The sequence below is a fragment of the Ipomoea nil genome, unplaced genomic scaffold, assembly GCF_001879475.1.
Source record: "Ipomoea nil cultivar Tokyo-kokei standard unplaced genomic scaffold, Asagao_1.1 scaffold0019, whole genome shotgun sequence".
Lineage (NCBI taxonomy): Eukaryota > Viridiplantae > Streptophyta > Magnoliopsida > Solanales > Convolvulaceae > Ipomoea > Ipomoea nil.
This window is the reverse complement of record NW_017616447.1, coordinates 1,776,773-1,796,668: the sequence shown is the minus strand read 5'-3', so window position 1 is coordinate 1,796,668 and position 19,896 is coordinate 1,776,773. Positions and strand designations below refer to the sequence as shown.

Genomic DNA, 19,896 nt, shown 5'->3' with positions numbered 1-19,896 from the left:
TATTACTTCTTATTATATATCATCAATATCCAAAGTGACTCCGGCGTAATTAACTTTGGTAGTAAAACAACAGTTGTGAGATGAATTTTGATAGAAATTAAAAATATAGACTAAAATTGTCATTTTGTTAATACTCGTGCGATGAAAATTGGTATTTGCTCTTTCTAATTCACGTTTCCAAGTTTTGTTCAGTTCGAATTTTTTAGTTACCTTATTTGAATATGATTTTTCTAGGCATTTATTTATTTCTTAATTTTTCGTCCGTTAAACTCTTTCATGAAATAGGGTAATATATCACCTCCTCCATTTAGGTATTTCTCACCTAGATTTTTTGCTTCTATTTTTCCCATCGCCTAAGGCGATTTCCGGCGGCGTTTTCAGCGTCCTTCTGGTGGTGGTCTTCTCGTGGGCGGTTATGGCAAGTCTCCGGCGGAAGAACCTTAGACGGCCAGATTGGGAGTTCTGACTTCTCTATCCGTCTATTCCTGGGTTTGAACGGTAGAACGGCCGGATTTCTCTGGTACTTTTGATTCCTCTATCAGGTTTTCTCATCCCCATATTTTCTTAATCCTGTTTCTTAGCGAGTCTGGATCTGTGCTCTGCCTTTGTTCCTTTGTCAGGCTTAGACGGAGTTTCTCTTGGCTACTCGTTTGTTGGCTCGGCTGAGACAGCGGTGGAACTTCTGCCGGTTGGATTTAGTCTCCTTCTCGGTGGTGTTTCCGGTGACTAGTTGTGATGATGGTGTCAACTGTCAACGGTGGCTACCCGTTTGTAGGCTCCAGCAACGATTCGTCATCTGCTATCAGTGGGTTAAACCGGAGGTTCTACCTTACTCCGGTGAGGTTAGCCTTAAGATTTTTGTGTTTTAATTTATCCATTTTCGTGTGGTTGTTGGAGTTGTTCTGCTGTTTGAAATTGAGGGTGGCCGGTTTGTGCCCCTATTCCTTTATTTGTCTCCTTTTTAGTTTGGTTTATTGTGTGTTTAATCTGTGATTTTTGTCCTGTCATGTGATTCTTGTTGTGTTATCATTTGGTTGGGAAGTGTTTTCCTCTTTTTGCTCTATGAAGGCTGCTGGCTTGTGCACCTAATTTTTTTTTTTTTTTCCTTATTTTTCTTGGACTTTGATGTGTTTGGGTGATTTCCGGTGATTGTGTCGGTCATCCCAATTTTTTTGGGTCCCGACATGACTAGCTCATCGGCATTTGACCACGTATGTCATAAGTTGTCATTTAGGGGGTCTATTTTATTGATTGACTACTAGCAGATACTGGGTTCCAAAGTTAAACCTGCCTTAGCATTTTTCCCAAAAAATTTCCATTGTGTTTGACTATTTGACTTTTGTGGGCTTCCACTTTTTTTTTTTTTTATCTTTGTTTGGATTAATTTCAATGGCTAAGACTAATTTAATCTCGGAGGGAGGATGACTTCCTTGGTGAGGACATGCCCAGTGGTATGGTTCTACCTCACTCTATTATCTGACTTACCAATTCATTGCCAATGATCCGAGTATATTAGAAGGCGCCAGACCCTGAGAACATGTCTAAAGAGAACCCCAAATTACTTGCCCAAAATTTGAAGGTAAACTTTGAGAAAATTCGTGAAAGGGCTGATCTCTTTTGGGAAAACCAAGAAACTATTGACCTAGATTTTAAAAATCTCTAATTTATAAGGCACAATAATGGGAAGGTCACTTTGGATAAAATTGAGATTTTTACTCTTAAAGATGATTGGGCTTTTGGGTTACTTTGCTCATTTGCTAGACCCCTTCCAAGCATCAAACCATTAGGGCCCTTATTGCTTCTTGGGAAGTTCCATGCAAGTTAGTCCCTCAAGTTAATGGGTTTTTCTTACTTCAATTCCACTCAGAATTAGATAGGATGAAAATCCTTGATGGGGATCCCCTACTTTCTTTCAGGATGAAAATCCTTGATGGGGATCCCCTACTTTCTTTTTGGCAAGAGTCTTTTCCTAAAACCCTTTGCACTTGGAGCTCGCCCCTTGTACTAAGATCTCTTCCACCCAAATCCACCCACCAATTTGGGTGAAACTTCCTGGGCTATCTTGCCAATGTTGACTTTCTAAAGCCTTTAGCAAAATTGCTTTGTGCTTAGGTGCCCCCATCTTGTCAATTAGGATTGGTTTGACATGTCTTTACCACACTAGTTAGGTGGGTTAGTGTACTATGTTTAATGATGGTGTCATTTAAGCTGCCAACACATGTGTAATAGTCTGTACTATCTTGCCTTATTTTATGTGAGTAGACTGTTATCTCTGGATTGACATTCTTTACCACCTCCAGTAAGCTGGGCTAGGGTACCACTTTTACTGCAGATACAACATTGTTGTTGGGTGTAATTGACTCCTTTGACAATGGCGTAATAGTTACTAATACATTCCTTTAAGCAAGTAGGCAGCTATAACCAATGTTAACCTGCCTTTATCATCCTCTATTAGGTGGGCTAACAATTCTTTTTCGGAGAGCAATTAGAGACGAAAAGCTAGTTGCGAAGATTTTTCGCCTTGTCTGAGCGTCAACAAGAGTTGGAATGTAATGCAATAAAAAAATTTCCTTTGTATATAATAGAGAGAGATAGAGCTCTCAAACATGGTAAGAGTGTTTCTCTCTCTAGGAAGAATTCTTTTTTTTTTTCTAATTCTAAAGCATTACACTTCCTTAGTCTTTGTTTAATTAAATATAATATTCGTTATCATACTAAAATTTTAGTATGATGACGAATATTGTATTTAATTAATTAAACAAAGACTAAGGAAGTGCGATGTTTTAGAATTAGAAAAAAGTAAGAGAATTCTTCCTAGAGAGAGAAACAATCTTGCCATGTTTGAGAGCTTCATCTCTCTCTATTTTATAGGAAAATGATAAACTATAATATTATCTCTAAGAATACAAGTACACGGGGCATATCCTGATCCAATAGAAAATTCTACATCCAATATCAGGTGGAATACGAAATGCAAGGTATCTATTTTGTAATACAAGTAAATGGATATTATTTCAACTATTATGCCGAAAATAAAGGATCATTTAAAGTATTATTAAGCAATAGTAGTAAATAATACTAAAAGTCAAAACAATATGAAATCATTCCCTTGACAAATAACAAAAAAAAGAAGAGATGGAGTGGCAACACTAGTCATGACTCATGAGCCTATATCTAATTAATTAGGAAAGATATTTTTTAAATGAAGAACTATTATTTCAAATGAAATTTTGAAAATTATTTTTTAGAAAGAATTTCATTTCTTGGTGCCAAACTTTAATGTGGTAGAAAAATGGATAATCTATTCTCTCTTTTTTTTTTTTTTAAATAATTTTTTTTGGATATTTGTAATGCTTACTCTCAAATGCTTTGTGTACACAGTAGTGATATTTTTTGTTTCTCCCCATCTTTGGGTTCCTATCTAATGATCCCGGGTGTAATCCTGGACGTGAAGCATAAGACTAAACTAAAAAGAGTTTTTATTTTTCAACTTTCTTGTGATTTTATCCAGTACACACATTTAACTACAAAACTAAGAATAAGAACCAAGGGATTGCGAAATTTGAAAAAATAAAAATAAAATCATCCGCAAAAATGGAAAGAGAGGGATTCGAACCCTCGGTACGAATAACCTGCACAACGGATTAGCAATCCGCCACTTTAGTCCACTCAACCATCTCTCCAAATTCAACTTGATAATTCTTATGCTACATTACACACCAAGAGATCAAGAAGGGAAGAGCAACATCGAAGCGCATCAAAAAGAAAACGTGGCATGGGCAAAAAGAGCCACCAAAGTAATCAAAACCTTAAAACAGTAGACCGGACTAAGTAGAGCATGATCTATCCAAAAATAATCCATCTCAACAACAAAAATCCGGAAGATTGAAAACACAGAACCAAATACACAAAAACAAGTTAGGAGCACACAACGAAGCACCAACGAAGAAACAAAGCTCTTTTTTTTTTTTTTTTTTTTTTTTCAAAAAAAAAAAAAAGAAGCATCCCTGAAGAAACAAAGCTACCGAAGGGGAAGATGGAAGATAGCAAGAAAATAAAATCATGGAGTCAACCCTACACAATTTTTTTTACTAGAAAAGAATGTTAAGATATATGTAAAGAATTAAACATGAATGAGAAACAAAGCAAATATAATCCTATACACCTCTTTGATGAGGAGAATCAATGCGGGGTCATTCAAAACTCTATACCTATGAATCATTGCATTTCTGTGGCGCCAAGGGTTGTATATAGTGCAAAAAAGTGCAAGGACAATGATCTTGGAAGAAAATCGAGTGCCCTTATGTAGCATGTTGATCCATTTAATGGATCTACGAATGACAATAGTTTTTCCCTTCAAGATCGAACTCCCTCCATGCCACATACTAAATCTTCAAAGGGAAGGGAAATTGAAAGAAATGATTATTATTAGTAGTTTCCAAAGAATTGTTGCAAAGTAAACAAGTCCTATCAATATAAAAAAAAAAGTAATATGTCTGTCGTAGTAAGTCTATCTAGTCAAAGCCTCGAAATTAAAGAATATTTTCTTAGGATGAAACCCTTCCAAATATGCCTCTAATAAAATGCATTTGATTACTAGTACAAATCAAATCATACATTTTAGCAATACAAATTATCACCTTTAACCAATTTGGAGCAGCTTTCAATACACGTTGAACTAGAGTTAAATTTAGGTAGACATAGATCAAATTTTTAAACAAATGGGAATCAATTTTTTTTGGAATGGATGTCTCACAATACGTTGGTGAGAAATGCTAGATTCCAAAGTGTGAAAGTTATGAATTCCCAATTCTTTATGAGACATCAGAAGACAAATAGTATACTGAGCAACCAAATGTGTTTTATGCCCCATGAAAGTTCCAACAGAGGTAAAAACATGGTCTATCATTGTTTGAGGATTGGGAAACTTTGCAATCAAAACCCAACAATCCCTTGAATGATAGACTTGATGAGCTCCAGCCTACCCGCATAGAAAGGGTATACTTTTCCATTAAGAGATACAATTAGAGATAGAGTCAATAATCTAGAGGGATGCACAAAGGTATACTCTTGATGCCCAACGATTGAGGGTTGCTTTTTTTTTTTCTTTTTTTTTTTTTTTATTGACTCTATTTTTAATTGTATTTCTTAATGGATTTTTTTTTAATTGACTCTATTTTTAATTGTATTTCTTAATGGAAAAGCTATCCAGGTAGACTGGAGCTCATCAAATCTATTATTATGTTTCCCTCTGTTGGAAATTCCTATGGGGATAAAAAACCTTTGGTTTCTCAGTATGCTATTTGCCTTTCGTTGTCTTAGAGAGGTTTGAGAATTCATGACTTTCACAATTGGAATATGACATTTGTTGTTAACATGTTGAGCGATATCTATTCCAAAATAGATTCCTTGTGAGTTCGATGGGTATCTATCATCTCTTCAAAAAGTTAGATTCCCCTTTGTTTAAAAATTTGGCTTTTTAGGGTTTCGCTCTGAGCTAAATTTAACTCTACTTCGACGTATTGAGAACTATCCCAAATTGGTTGAAGTTTGTTGATTGCTAAGGTGTATAATTTGCTTCGTGCTAGCAATCAAGATGCTTTTTGTTAGAGGCATGTGTAAAATGGTTTTAATCTCAGGAAAATACTCCTTTATTTTGTGGCTTTGTTTAAAAGATACTTGCTACAAAATACATGTCACTGTGCCTTTTCGGTCCTGTGTATTTTGTTGATGCTATCCTCTCTTCTTGATCTCTTGGGGTGCGACCTCATGACCATTGCGCTCTATTTCCCCCCATTTTTGGGGGGGGGGGGGGGTTCGATAGGGGAAGGATTTCATATTACTTTATCTTTTTTATTATGTACTACTATGTTTTTATTGCTTAATAATTCATTAAATGGACCTTTATTATGTATTCCACTAATCTTATGCCCGGTGTAAAATTATAATTACCATTTCCCTAAAAATGAAAGAGAAAGCTCTTAGACTTGGTTCGAGTCCTTCTCTCTTTTGGAAATTCTCTAACTTTTCTTGAGGGCGCCGTACTTTTTTAGTCTTTGTTCAATTAAATATTAAAATTTGATATCTTAGGGTTTTTAATTAGTTTATTTGTCGCAAAACATTATTACCAAAAAAAAGTTTTCTCTCTTGCCTGTGCTCCAACAAGGTGAAAAAATCTTCCCCAATTAGCCTATCGATTGGTCTCCGAAAAGATTTGATGTTGTACCCTATCTTACCTAACCAAAGGTTGTAAAGGCATGTTAACATTTGTTATAGTTGTCTACTTGCTTAAAATAGGGAATGTGGTACAGACTATTCCGCTGATGTTGACGGATTCGGTGATTCGGTGACACCAACAACAATGTTGTACCTGTGGTACTTGTGGTAGATGTGGTTCCATAGCCACCTTATAGTGGTGGTAAAGGCATGTCAATCCGGGGATAGTTGTCTACTTGCGTAAAGGAGGGAAGGTAGTATAGATTACTGTCTACCGCTTGAATGACTTCAATGAACAGTAATACCTACGATGAAGTGGTGCACTAGCCCACCTTATTGGTGGTGGTAAGGGCATGTCAAATTCGATTCCTTGTAGATAAAAGTTGTTCTCATCCTTTTATGAAGTTGGTTCGGTGCATGGAATCTCATGATGTGTAGTTGCATGCGTTTGACGAGTTAACAGTCACTATTCTATAGATCGTAGTCCACACAGCTGTGTAGATCATGAATAAAAAGTACATTTTTAATAAGAGAAAATTTCAATTTTGGTCTACTGACTATTGGAGTTGTGTTAATTACAAAACTTGGCTTTCAAAAATGTAACTTAGTACCTTGACTTGCAATTTCTATCAATTTTGGTCACACCGGCCAAATCTCACCGGAAAAATTTAATAGGTCAAATAATGAGGGTATTTTAGTCATTTTAATCGTTTTCTTTTTTCTCCGATGATCTTTTCCCCATTTCCGGCTACGAACAACCTGCTACTATCTCTCTGCCGGTCTCACGCAACTCCATCTTCGTTTGAGGAGGCAGCAAAGACCACTGCCACTAAGCACACACATTAATGGAGGGTCCGGCGGCGGCGGTGATGCTTCTGCTTCATGCCCTCATATGATGCAAACTTCCCGTGTATGTATCATTGTTTCCTGTACACATTAGGGGTGTAAACGAATTGAATCGAGTCAAATATCTTATTATTTGATTCGAATTCGTGTTTGTATTCAATAAATATTTGAATCTAAAATTTTATTCGTATTCTATTCGGCTACATTATCCGAATATATTCTATTCAACTCAAATATTTGAGTTCAAAATGCCTAACTTAATAACTCAAATATTTGAGTTCAAAATGCCTAACTTAATTTTTTTTACAAGTTCTCCAATAAATTAAGCTAAAATGTAATAAAAATTTAAATTTAAATAGCATAATTTTTTTTTTATTAATACACTTTTATACTTGTATATTTTATTAGTATACTAAGTCTTTAAAGTTTTAATTTATATATATATATATATATATATATATATATATATATATATATATATATATATATATATATATATATATATATATATATATTCTGATTCTTATTCGAATTCAAATAAAATTGGATTCGAAATATGTATTCGAATTCTAATCACGAATTGAATTAAAAATATTTGATTTGTTTACGCCCTTACTTCACAGTTGAGAATTGAGCAGTCCCCTGATGACGAGCATCAGAATCGGACGCTAGTCACGCTACTTCCCGTCGTCGACGAGGACGCAACTGAATCGAATGCCGCCTCCAGATTTATGATGAGTAATATGGATAAGGATTAACATAGAACAGATTTATGATGAGTAATATGGATAAGGATTAATGTTTCTGAATTCTTGCTTATTTGTCATTGTTTTGACTGTATATAGTATACAATACAATCTTGCTTATAAAGGTTTATTATTTGTCACTTTTTTGACTGTATATATCATGAAAGCAGCTCTGCCTACCCTTGCACAGCTTGTACATTCAAATGACGAGGAAGTCCTGACAGATGAATGCTGGGCGAGAAAATCCAAGCTGTAATTGAGGCTGGAGTCTGTCACTGCCTTGTTGAGCTTCTACCGTGAGAATTAGATTTTAATTTCTATCTTTTGTAAGTTTCCATTTTGCTGTGTGGCCAAATAAATTACCAACTCTTTAGTCCATATTGAACTCCCCTCCCCCCAAATTTGTACTATCCATGATACATTTTCCAGGTATATATAGCTTTGGAAACAGTAAATTAAGCTAGGTAAAAATGGACTAATCAATATTCAAAGTGTGTTGTGTAATGTAAATGATCTATTTAAGTGCCTTTTGTGCTTCCCATTTCATGTCTTAAGCTTGTATAACCTCCTGTTCACAACCACTTGGTTATTGGTTATGCAGATAAACTCAAAAGGATCCTTCTATGCAAATCCAACGACATTGGATGTACCAACAACTGAACCATCCTTATACAACAGTATGGTTAGGATTTCTCCATCATGGGCTATATTTTTCACAGTTAAACACTATCTTTGTCTCCTTGTAGATATATATCCTTCATATTGTAGACCAAATATATGGCATTGTAAAGCTCTGCCTGAACTTTAAATAATGGCAGCATTTGGTATCTAACACCATATTGACTCTGAATTGAACATCTATATGCAGGTATACTACTGTATACTCGAATTGTAACTCAGAAAAACAGTGATGTAAATAATTTGATCTACAAAATAGTTTCTCTAAAAGTAAAATAAAACTACAAACTATTATTGAGTGTCGGTGGTGTCTTATTGGTACGCCCATCCAACTTTACTTTCAGAGAAATCATTTTGTAGATCAAATTATTTACACCACTGTTATTATGAGTTATGCATTATACAAATCAACATATCATGAACTGATTCGTTACGTAGCAGTTTGAGAATCCAGGCCTAGTTGGACATGTTTGTCAGATTGTTGTTGACATCATGTAACTCTGATCTATCAGTATGTCTCTCTTGTTTTCTAATAGTAAATGCATCTTTGGAACCCTTTATATAAGTTTTTAGTAGCCAGTACTCTTGTATGCTCACTAAATGAATAGGTTGTTCACATGGATTAAATTTTAACATGCAACAAACATTTGTCCTTAATATTGTTTTTTTTTTTTTTTTTTTTTTTTTGAAGAAGAATTGGTTTGTTCCTCACTTTCAACAACCCCAAGTAATTGTTTTTAAAACTCTTCTGTTTATTGCAGTTCATCATGTCACAGTTGGGAGGCTTTCCAACTAGCACATACTTCATATATGTGTGAAATCTGCAAAAAAGGCTTCGAGAATGGACTAGAATCTGTAGCTTGTGAGATACATTCTTTATTTTGTTTAAAATATGTTTTCTTTTTTTTTTTTTTTGCATTCTCAATCACGATCTTATCTTACCTATCAAAATGAGAGAAAAAACCACTGAGCTAGAATACCATAAATACTCATTTGTTAATATTATTAATGGTTTGTAAATAAATGTATGTTATTTTGGTTATGCAATTCGACTAGTCAAACTTGAACCCTAACTCAAAATTTAGACCTCAATTCGAGCCAACAGATTTGAGCCTGAGATTGAGCCTTCAATTTTAAGGTTCGGTCGAGCTTGAGTTCGGCTTCGCTCAGTTGCTACCGTAGTTTGGTATTATCTCCACATCTTCTTTGGTTGTAGTTAAGACGTTCTTTTCCTCTAAATTTTTCTCTTCCACGATTTTTATCAGATCCTCCACTTCTTTGATGTAGCTCCAATTTTGATGCAATCTTGTCCGACTTTCTATCATTTTTTTTTGCTCTACAATTGATAAGAGCTTGATATTGTGTGACTGTTATTGAAACTACCAAATGATCATACTTCATCGAAGAATTTTTTTCAATTACTGCACCATCTTCAGTAGTGTCTTCAAATTAAATAACCTTATCTTATTCACCGAATTAATAAGACGAGTGAAATACATGAGATTATCTCACATCGATCATATAACCTTCTCAATGATTGTAACTTAAACTTCTATGTTCCAGCACTAGTTACTAACTACCAAAAAATAGAGTAATTAACACCTTGGTGAATCTTACACTAGGCAGAAGCTAGAGGCGATATTCATGGGATAAAGGTGGCAAGGGGTGCACCATTGATTACGCCGATGATAGTGTGCTATTTCTATTTTTTAGTGCAAGTCAGTGAGAAGTCGAAGCAATAAAGGAATCTTTGGATTGATTACGCACTTTTTGTTTGTCGATGACAGTGTGTTATTTTTTAGAGCAAGTGAGTGAGAAGTAGAAGCAATAAAGGAATCTTTGGATTTATAGTGTGGAGCTTCAGGCCAAGTCATAAATTATGACAATCAAATATGATGTTGAGCACCAGTACATCACCGGCTACCGGCTATGAAGCTAATTTTCTGGGTGTACAGATAACTAGTGATTTGGGCAAGTACCTAGGCCTTCCATCATTCTTGGGACAAGTCAAAATTTTCATTTTGTTGAACATAAAATTAGAGAAAGACTCAATTCATGGCGGGTAAGGAAATTTTGTTAAAGTGTGTTGCACAGGCCCTTCCCATTTTCACTATGTCTATTTATCTAGTTGTGAAAGCATAGAAAGAATGATGAATGATTTGGGTGGGAAACCGTACCGGTGGTGCTAATAACAAAGGGATTCAATAATGGTTGAGTTGGAGCCAAAGTGTCAAGGTGCATGAGTTTATTGAAAGCTGGTTATTTCCCCACATGTGGAGGAGCACAGGTCAACCTTTGCTTAAAGAAGGGGTCATCACGATATGGCAGTTGTTATATTATAGACCGCGGTGCATAATCGATTATGCACCGCAGCCCATATACGACGCCGTTTTATTAATTAAATGAAACGGCGCCTTTTAACGCCGTCGATTACCTTTCAGCGCGTTGTTTCCTTTTTTTTTTTTTTTAAAAAAAAAAAAAAAATTAAATATAAAAACGAAAAAGGGAAGTCTTGTCGTCACTTTCTTCTCGAACAACCCACACTTACCATTAGCACTCTCTCCAAGCTAAAACTTCAACCGCCATTTTTTACCTCTCGTCTCCATCGCTGTTCTTCTTCGTATTTCTGCATATTTCAGTTCATAACTTCAACAAGAAGGTAATAATACTATTGTATATAATGCGATGTTCTATTTACCTACAAAGAAAAATATGTTCTACAGTACATTCTAGGTTTTTTTTCAGACATTCCGAAAGCAACATTCATATTTTGCATCACAAACATGCATTGAGAAACTATAATGCATTTAATATTACTGTAAACCCTAAATAAGAAACACATGCAATCAACAAAACTATAATATTACTGTAAACCCTAAATAAGAAACACATGTTTGTCTTTTTCATATAATGTGGTCCCAGATGTTTGTGTATAAAATAAAACTGCAAAGTGTGTTTAATAATACGGAATGTGTGGTCCCATATATTACATATGAAACTACTATATCCAAATGAAACTCTATTTCTTCTTAAATTAAACTGCATTTATTCTCAACTGAAAGTGTATTGTATATGAACTAAAAGTGTATTGTATATGAACTGAAAGTGCTTATATGTGTGTCGCATTTCGTTTTAAAAATGTTCATCAACACTACAATCTTATTTCAACTGGAAGCGTATAGTATAATAACTGAAAGTGTATTGTATATGAACTGAAAGTGTATCGTAGATGAACTGAAAGTTCTTATATGTGTGTCTCATATTGTTTTAAAAGATATTCATTGACACTATAATATTATTTCAATTGAAAGTGATTTGTATATGAACTGAAAGTATAATGTATATGAACTGAAAGTGCATTGTATATGAACTGAAAGTGTAATGTATATGAACTGAAAGTGTATTGTATATTAACTGAAAGTGCATTGTATATGAACTGAAAGTGTAATGTATATGAACTGAAAGTTTAATGTATATGAACTGAAAGTGCATTGTATATGAACTGAAAGTGCTCATATGTGTGTCGCATTTTGTTTTATAAAATATTCATCATTAAAACTTATCATACTGTTGCAGACCATACCTATACAGATGAAGAAAGCCACAAGAAAGCAAAGAACCAAGGCCGTCTTGGACTCACAAGCAGCCAAACCAACGCCACCATCTCAACCAACACCTGCTGCCGAAAAAACATCAAAGAACGTTGAAGCCACAGGACAACCTGCAGATAAACCACCAACACCTGAAAATGAACCAACCATTCCATCTGAACCAGAACAAACTGTGCAAGAAGAAGATGGACAGGAAAATGGACCACCTGAAAATGAACCCGAACCAACTGTTCAGGTGGAAGAGAGGCACAAAAAAAGGGCACCCAAACGCAAATCAACAGCAAAATCACCAAAGAGAGCTAAAGCCACCAAACAATCTGCTCCTGCTCCTAAGACAAACACAACTGCATCAAAACCAGCTGCTCAGGGATCAAAGGACCAGGGACCATCGTTGCCCAAGCGCAAAGCAACAGCAAGCCCCAATGTTGAGAAGAAAATACACAAGAGAATAAAGAAATCTGCAGTTAAGAGTGAGATGAGTAAAATGCAATATCTACAAACCAGAATGTCACCAAAGTATTTTCGGACCCTCATTTCGTCTCTATCACCAGATCAACGCAGAGCAGTTCAAGATATTGGGTTTGCTGCTATGTTAAACTTGACCATATTTGACTGGGATAGCAGACTAACTAGGTATCTTGTCGAAAGGTTTGATGTCTATGAGTGCATACTGATGTTGGAAAATAATGACATGCAACTGTCGGAGGATGATGTACACAGCACAATGAACCTTCCCCAAGGGAAAATCCCTGTTATTGAGGCTCCTTCTGAGAATGAATCTGTTGAATACAAGAAATTGTTGGCAGCTTGGAGACAGAGGTGGGGAATAACAAAAGGTTCTCCGGTGACGAATACAATGCCAGCGGCCATTATTGAGAGAGGAGACAGTGGAGATATGTTCAAGAGAGACTTCATTGTGCTGCTTGTATCCAGCTTGGTAAAGGGCAACCAGAGCACAAAAGCAACCTACAAGATTTTATACTCCATGCTTGATGTTTCAAAGCTGAAAGACTTGAATTGGTGTCAATACACATTCAGATCTTTGGTAAATGCTGTTGAATCTTGGAAGAATAACAAAGAGAGCTTTTTCACTGGTCCTTCACTGTTCTTGCTGGTAATATTTTGGTATGCACTTGTAATAATTTTCTCATTAATCTATACACTATATGCTACTACAATTACTGATAACATAACTGCTAATTATAACTTTTATTCTTTCAAACACAGTTAACATACCTTGACAGAGTACAATACAAGGGTGAGAAGATTCAAAGGGATTCCCCTGCAATAACTGCTTGGACTGAAGAAACAGTTAAGCAAAGAATCAAGGCAGAGGTATTGTCTGGAAAATTTGGACGAGGAAAGGTACTTGACAGAGCTCAACATCAAGAACGTGCGACCAGGGAAGAAAACATACCTGAAAAGAGCGGTGCTCAAGTGGAAGGCAGCCAATCAAATGAGTCCCTTGGGAGGACTACATCTGTACTGAATAGGATGGCTGACACAGTTGTTGAGTTTGCTGGGGTGATGGCTTCTATAGGAAACACAAGAACTGGTGGAGAAATAATTAAGATCACTTTTGGGAACATTGCTGACATGATTACTTCAGTCTCTTCTTCACAACCAGAACGAGAGTAGACTTTATTGTATGATGATGAGCTTTACAATCATCCAAGTTTCCTTGAAGCAGTCAATGCGCTTGAACAGGCATTCTACCAAACCACCAAAGACTACCCGACTCAAGCTCCTGCTAAATCACAAACGCCACATCCGATTCAAACACCAAGTTTTGATCTTGGAATTAGCCCTATAAACTCATCACAACCTCAACATATCCCTGAAGAAATGAATGATACGCAAGCACAAGATGATACTGAAAACCAGAACAATGAAAGTGATATTCAAGAAGAAAGTGACAGTTCAGACTCTGGTGAACCACAACTGGAAACCCCACCACCTGGAACTGAAAACAATCTATTTGATAGGTATGCTCCAACCTATTATATCTACACTGCTTCCACTCATTTTCAATTGAAGTGCAACCTTTAATAAATGAAACTGTATTATTCATAAAGTGACACCATATTGTATGCAAACCGACACTGAATAGTATGCCTGACATATGTGTATATATATATATATATATATATATATATATATATATATATATATATATATATATATATATATATATATATATATAACTGAAACTGACTTGTTTATCAAGTGATACTGCATTATATGCACTGTATCTCTATATGCTGATATATGCATGATCTTCCATAAAACTGCAGTTTGATTTCTGGGCCTGACATTGATGACAACAATGAAGATGTTATAATTGATAAGACAAAGAGGATCAGGAACCTGCCGTTGCGCCTAAGGTCCCCATACTGGACAACAAATGTTGAAAAGCTGAAGAATGTCGGTCCAAAGGAAAAGTTGATTTCAGACTATGCTTTCCTTGACCCAACAGAAGAATAACCATTAAGGTATAAAGCACACTTAACACCCAATCTTTAATATACAATTTTGAATGCTACCTACTTTATTTATATACATTTTCAAATATGACAGTGAACAACTGTTTGGCCATGAGGGGTACTACATCAATAGAGAGCAATTCCAGACCTTAAGAAGTGCTGAGCTTGAGAGTATATTCTTAGATGTTTGGTGTCTAAGACTGAATATGTTGGATCCAAGCCGTGGGATTGATAAGCCAAAGAGGATATACTTCACAACACAATCTTTTGTAACCAAACACCATTACTATTTTTCACGTTATGCATGTTTACTTATGAATAACATCCTTTAATGTAAAATGTATACTCTACAGCTCCAACTTGACACTGCACCAGATTGGGCACCACACCACCAGTCACATAGACAAGAAGACTTTGTGCAGTGTCTAACCACCGAGATACAGAACATGGGGAATGTCGATATTAGTGATGCAAAATTGGTAATCATTTCTTTTTCAAAATATTATATTTACAGTTAAACATACTACTACTGTTTTCTAATTTTTTTCTTTAAAAAAAACATTAAAAAATCAAAACAGATGTTCTTTCCCATTTACCGGCATCATCACTTCTTTGTCTTGTGCTTAAATTTCATTACATCAAAGCTTGAAATCATTGACAACCTGCCACTCCTCAAAGGGCTGAAAATTCACAGCAAGTATGGTGACTGTCCACAACTGCTTGTAAGTCATCTAGTTACTTACTTCAATACTCAAAACCAATTCACCTATAATTCATATCTAATTACTTCTGACATGCAGCAAAATGCATTTGCATTATTCCTTGGAAAGAATGGAATGAAAGATATGCAGGCAAATGTGAAAAAATTGACTGTTGACCTAGTTAAAATGAGTTGGAGATCATCAGCTAACAAGATTGACTGTGGTTTGTACGTAATGAGACATATGGAAACCTACATGGGGGATCAGAACTGGAAATGTGGGTTTGTTCCAAAGAAACAGGATCAAAATGTATATACATATAATACTTTACATATTTGTACTACTCAAATTCTCTGACACAAAACATAGTTAACTAATGTGTACCAACAAAATGCAGGATCTCTACTTGATGTCTCTACGAGCAACATATGCAGCCAGAATTATCATGATGCCAACCAATCAGTACAAAGCAGAAGTCCTGAAGAACGCCAAGACAGCGTTTGAAAGCAACAAATAGATCACTATGATAAACGGAACAGCTACGAAAATGTGAATGTTTGTTTTTGATATGACAAGAACATAAGTCGCCTAAATGGTGTCAATATTTTTGGGTACCAAATGACATATTCAATTGATATTTTGGGTAGATTATCATCTTGTTTACAATTTTTGTTGACTGAAAGACGATGTTGTTTGGTTTTAAAGTTTGCTCACTGAACACAATGATGGTTCTGAACTTCAAGCTTTTTGGTTAATCAAGTATAATGATGTAATTCCATATAAATGTTTTTAGTTTCAGTTTATTACACGTACACTTTCAGTTCGTATCCTATACATTATCAGTTCATTACACTTATAGTTTCATTTACTAAGATATGAAAATATTAAAGATATTATATTCAGTTTCATTTTGCATAAACTAAAGTATCATTTATTATACACTACAGTATCAGTTCATTATATTTATAGTTACATTATAATATATATGAAAATGTGAGAGACATACTGTTTAGTTTCATTCTTCATACACTGTGGTATCATTTTATATACACTACAGTATCATTTAAAAATATCTAGGACTTCATTTAAAAACATAAAAAATAATATGTCAAACATGCAGCAGACTTTCATACTGCAAAAAACTATGCTACCATGACAACACACATACTATCTAATATCCAAACCAATCCAATCCAATATTACAATGATTGTAATTGACCTATCAACTAGATTTAACCAAACCTAACTCGTGACTGCCGCTAGAGGGATGAACAAAATAACCACTGCCAACAATATTAGCAACAACTCCTTCAACAGATGCCTGCACTGCAGCCTTTGTACTCATTTCAGCAACCTTGACACCCAACTTCCGCCCTCTCACTTGGTTATACTTTTTTTCAATTGTGCTAATATGCCTCCTATTGCGTTCACCTTTCGTCCTATTACGTGCTGGATTTTGAATTACACCAGCTATCCGTTCTTCACCATCTTCAATGACAATAGGACCAATATCACCTTCAACCTTCCTCCTAGCATCCTCAAAAGCATTTTCACACACTTCCCGAGCCTTGCAATTTACTTGGCTGGATAAAACTAACTGCTGAAACTTCCTACCCATTTGAATAACCCAAACAGATGACGCAATGCTAAGAATATTCAAGGAACTATCACTGCTTATTATTCTATCTTCAATACCCTTTTTGGTCCATCTTTTGATAATGTACTTATCTGGTATTGCTGCAACGCAGTGGACATTAAAAATGCGTAAAGAATGTGAGCATAAAATACCCATCTCTGAAAACAACATACAGCTACAAGATATATCCAAATCATTCACTTTGAAACACACTTCATGACGAATGAGATCAACGTCAGGACGCCACACATGATACTTTATCTCATTACCACTTCCCCCAACAGATTCTTGATGGCATGAAGTCCCTTTCAAAAACTGTTCCTCAAAAAGATAATATATCTCAATAGTATATATGTCCCTAGCATGTGAAAGGAGCTTCACATGATTCATCACCATAGGTGCCAACCCTTGTGAACAACGCACATTTTCACCGTTTTCCCTACTTCTCCACTCAGAAACTACACTAACAAATGAATTATAAAAATCACACAACCCAGCTGTTTTTGATAATCTTCTAGATATTGAATGATTCGTAGACTCGCTCCTTTGAGATGATAAAATACCACCAGAGAAATATTCTTTACTAAATGCAGGACACCATTTCTCCCTAATAGAATATAGCTTATTTAACCAAACATTTTTATAGCACCCATATTCTATCATCATCCTGAAAAAAAATATAAAGAAAAAAAAAGAACATGAATTTAAACCTATACTGTATATTTCTAAGTTGATGATCATATTTCTAAGTAGAGGGGGTATAGGGAATGCCGAATAAATCCAGCTGAGCTCTACAAACAAATACAATCATCAACTGTTAATCACTGACACAGTATCATTTGATCAAATAAGTAGTATCATTTCATACAACCTATAATATCATTTAATAGCTAAGGTGCTATCAATCAACATACAGAACACAAATTCACCAGAATATAAAACACTAACATAATATCATTGTGAAAAAATCAGTAAAAATACCTGGTCCAATAAAACTCAAATTCAGCTTCGGTGTCAGTGTACTTCAAAAGAAAATTGAAAAGCTCTAAGAAACCTTTTTTATTTCTCAGACTTTTTATGTGCTTCTTCGAATTCTCCCCAATGTGCCATATACAAAGCCTATGATTTGAATTCGAAAATACTTGTGCGATTCCAGCAGCCATGGCAGCACACTGATCAATCATTATTGTTTGAGGATGCTTACCACCCATTGATCGTACAAATACTTTGAACAACCAAACAAACGACTCTATCCTCTCATTGAGTAAAAACCCACAACCAAACATCACATTCATGCAATGATGATTCATGCCTACAAAAGGGGCACATATCATATCATATCTATTTGTACGGTATGTTGTATCGTGTACAACTAAATCACCAAACAAATCATAATCAGCCTTCATTTGACCATCCCTCCAGAAAAAGTTACACAGCCTTGCATCCTCATCAAGTTCAAATTCAAAATAGAAATCAGATTCATCCATTTGTCTCCTTCTAAATATCTCAATCAAGCTATTAGAATCAGTGCCATCTAAATGCTTTGCCGAATCTGAAGATATCATGTTATACGCATCCCTAGGAGTAAATCCAACAAACAGTGACCCTCCTGACTGACATTTTAAGAAGCGAATACCATCCGATAAGGGGACCCCACTCCTCTTCATGTTTTTTAAACATGTCAGCTGATTCTCAGACACTTTCCTATGCGATCTAAGCATATAACTTGATGAAGCCAGACACAGTTCATGGTTATGCTCCTTCACATGTTTAGTAACAACCCATTTCCCATTTGAATCTATATCAAATTGACACATTGCATTACATCCAGACCTAGTAACTATCTTTGAGTAACACTTATTAGGATTGTCTGGTATTATTCTAAAACCAGACTTAGAACAACAAAACACTTTCGTCTTCAAAATCCGAGTGCCAGTAACATAATACTTTTTGCCCTTTCTAGCACTAAATCCCATACGAAACGCATAATCATTGTATTTACCAAATGCATCCTCTATTGATCCAACAGACAGTCCCAACAATTCTTCATTATCTGTGATTTTATTAAAACATCCCTTTAACATTTCTACTGAAACTATATATACTACATTAGCATTCTACTAACACTATTGTCCATTAAACATGAAACTGACTACCATGGTTTTAAAAACACAACAAATTCAAAATCAGTTAAGAATCAAACTAAACATGTAACCTGGAATAGCTGACTCTTCAACAATAACATGTTCAGATGTACCATCAACAACAATAGAATTGTCAAAATCATCTGCAACCAAATAAAATATAAACTGACACTTCAGGTCACTAAAACCGACACTATATTGTTCAATAACCGAAACTACAGCGATATCAGCATTAAGCTGCGTAACATGGTCCTGAATAATATATAACTCAAATAAGAACATGAACAAGAACATTAATGCATTTAATACCTGGAATATACTCATTATCATCGACAAAATTTGTACACGGAACATCGAACGCAATCGGCGAAATACATTCACCGGCGACCGGAATATCATCTTTACCTGCAACAAAAAAAAAAACCATAACATATCTACCAATTACACTCAAACAATAACAACATCACACAAGACTGTAATACATAGTATAATGATATACACCTGCAAATACTGAACTGTTCTCATCAACGATCATTGAATTCGAATCAATCTCCTCAATCCTGTTTGTAACTACTATTTCATTCATATTTCCGATCATAGAAAACAATACAATAATTCGACTGATACCAAAACTATATCAATTCGACGAATCGAATCAGGAACAGATCGAAGAATCATAAGAAAAAAAAAAAAGGAAAAAGGAAAGAACGGCAAATCTAATAAAAGGAAAGAAATACGACTTCAAAATAGGAAAATAACGACGACTGATAGAAATTAGCCGTCCGGAAACAATTAACGGCGACGTCTGAACCGCGCCTTAATTAATGGTAAACGG

At 35.2% G+C, this 19,896-nt stretch overlaps 1 protein-coding gene and 2 long non-coding RNA genes across 3 annotated transcripts; 2 read left to right on the top strand and 1 right to left on the bottom strand.

Annotated features, from left to right (window-relative positions):
- Positions 1-320: 320 nt before the first annotated feature.
- LOC109153050 lies at positions 321-7,827 on the top strand. Its single transcript, XR_002049490.1, has 3 exons — positions 321-520; positions 621-842; positions 7,686-7,827. It is a non-coding gene; the product is annotated as an uncharacterized LOC109153050 (long non-coding RNA).
- Positions 7,828-7,837: 10 nt separating this feature from the next.
- LOC109152473 lies at positions 7,838-9,528 on the top strand. The gene is made up of 4 exons (XR_002049412.1): positions 7,838-8,134; positions 8,410-8,526; positions 8,677-8,997; positions 9,248-9,528. It is a non-coding gene; the product is annotated as an uncharacterized LOC109152473 (long non-coding RNA).
- A 6,975-nt stretch (positions 9,529-16,503) lies between these two features.
- On the bottom strand, positions 16,504-19,647 carry LOC109173172 (protein FAR1-RELATED SEQUENCE 5-like). Its single transcript, XM_019322489.1, has 5 exons — positions 19,563-19,647; positions 19,371-19,466; positions 19,133-19,204; positions 17,899-18,970; positions 16,504-17,584 (listed from the first exon to the last, which is right to left on the bottom strand). Exons 1-5 carry the CDS (start codon positions 19,645-19,647, stop codon positions 16,504-16,506), a joined length of 2,406 nt encoding a protein of 801 aa, XP_019178034.1.
- Positions 19,648-19,896: the final 249 nt, after the last annotated feature.

What these genes read in the sequence shown, in the direction of transcription:
- LOC109173172 (XM_019322489.1), bottom strand. Translation starts at nt 19,647, where the DNA reads ATGAATGAAATAGTAGTTACAAACAGGATTGAGGAGATTGATTCGAAT. An exon ending in GAACAGTTCAGTATTTGCAG is followed by an intron (nt 19,467 to 19,562) that starts GTGTATATCATT and finishes TTTTTGTTGCAG; the next exon opens with GTAAAGATGATATTCCGGTC. An exon ending in TTTGAGTTTTATTGGACCAG is followed by an intron (nt 17,585 to 17,898) that starts GTATTTTTACTG and finishes ATTTTTTTTCAG; the next exon opens with GATGATGATAGAATATGGGT.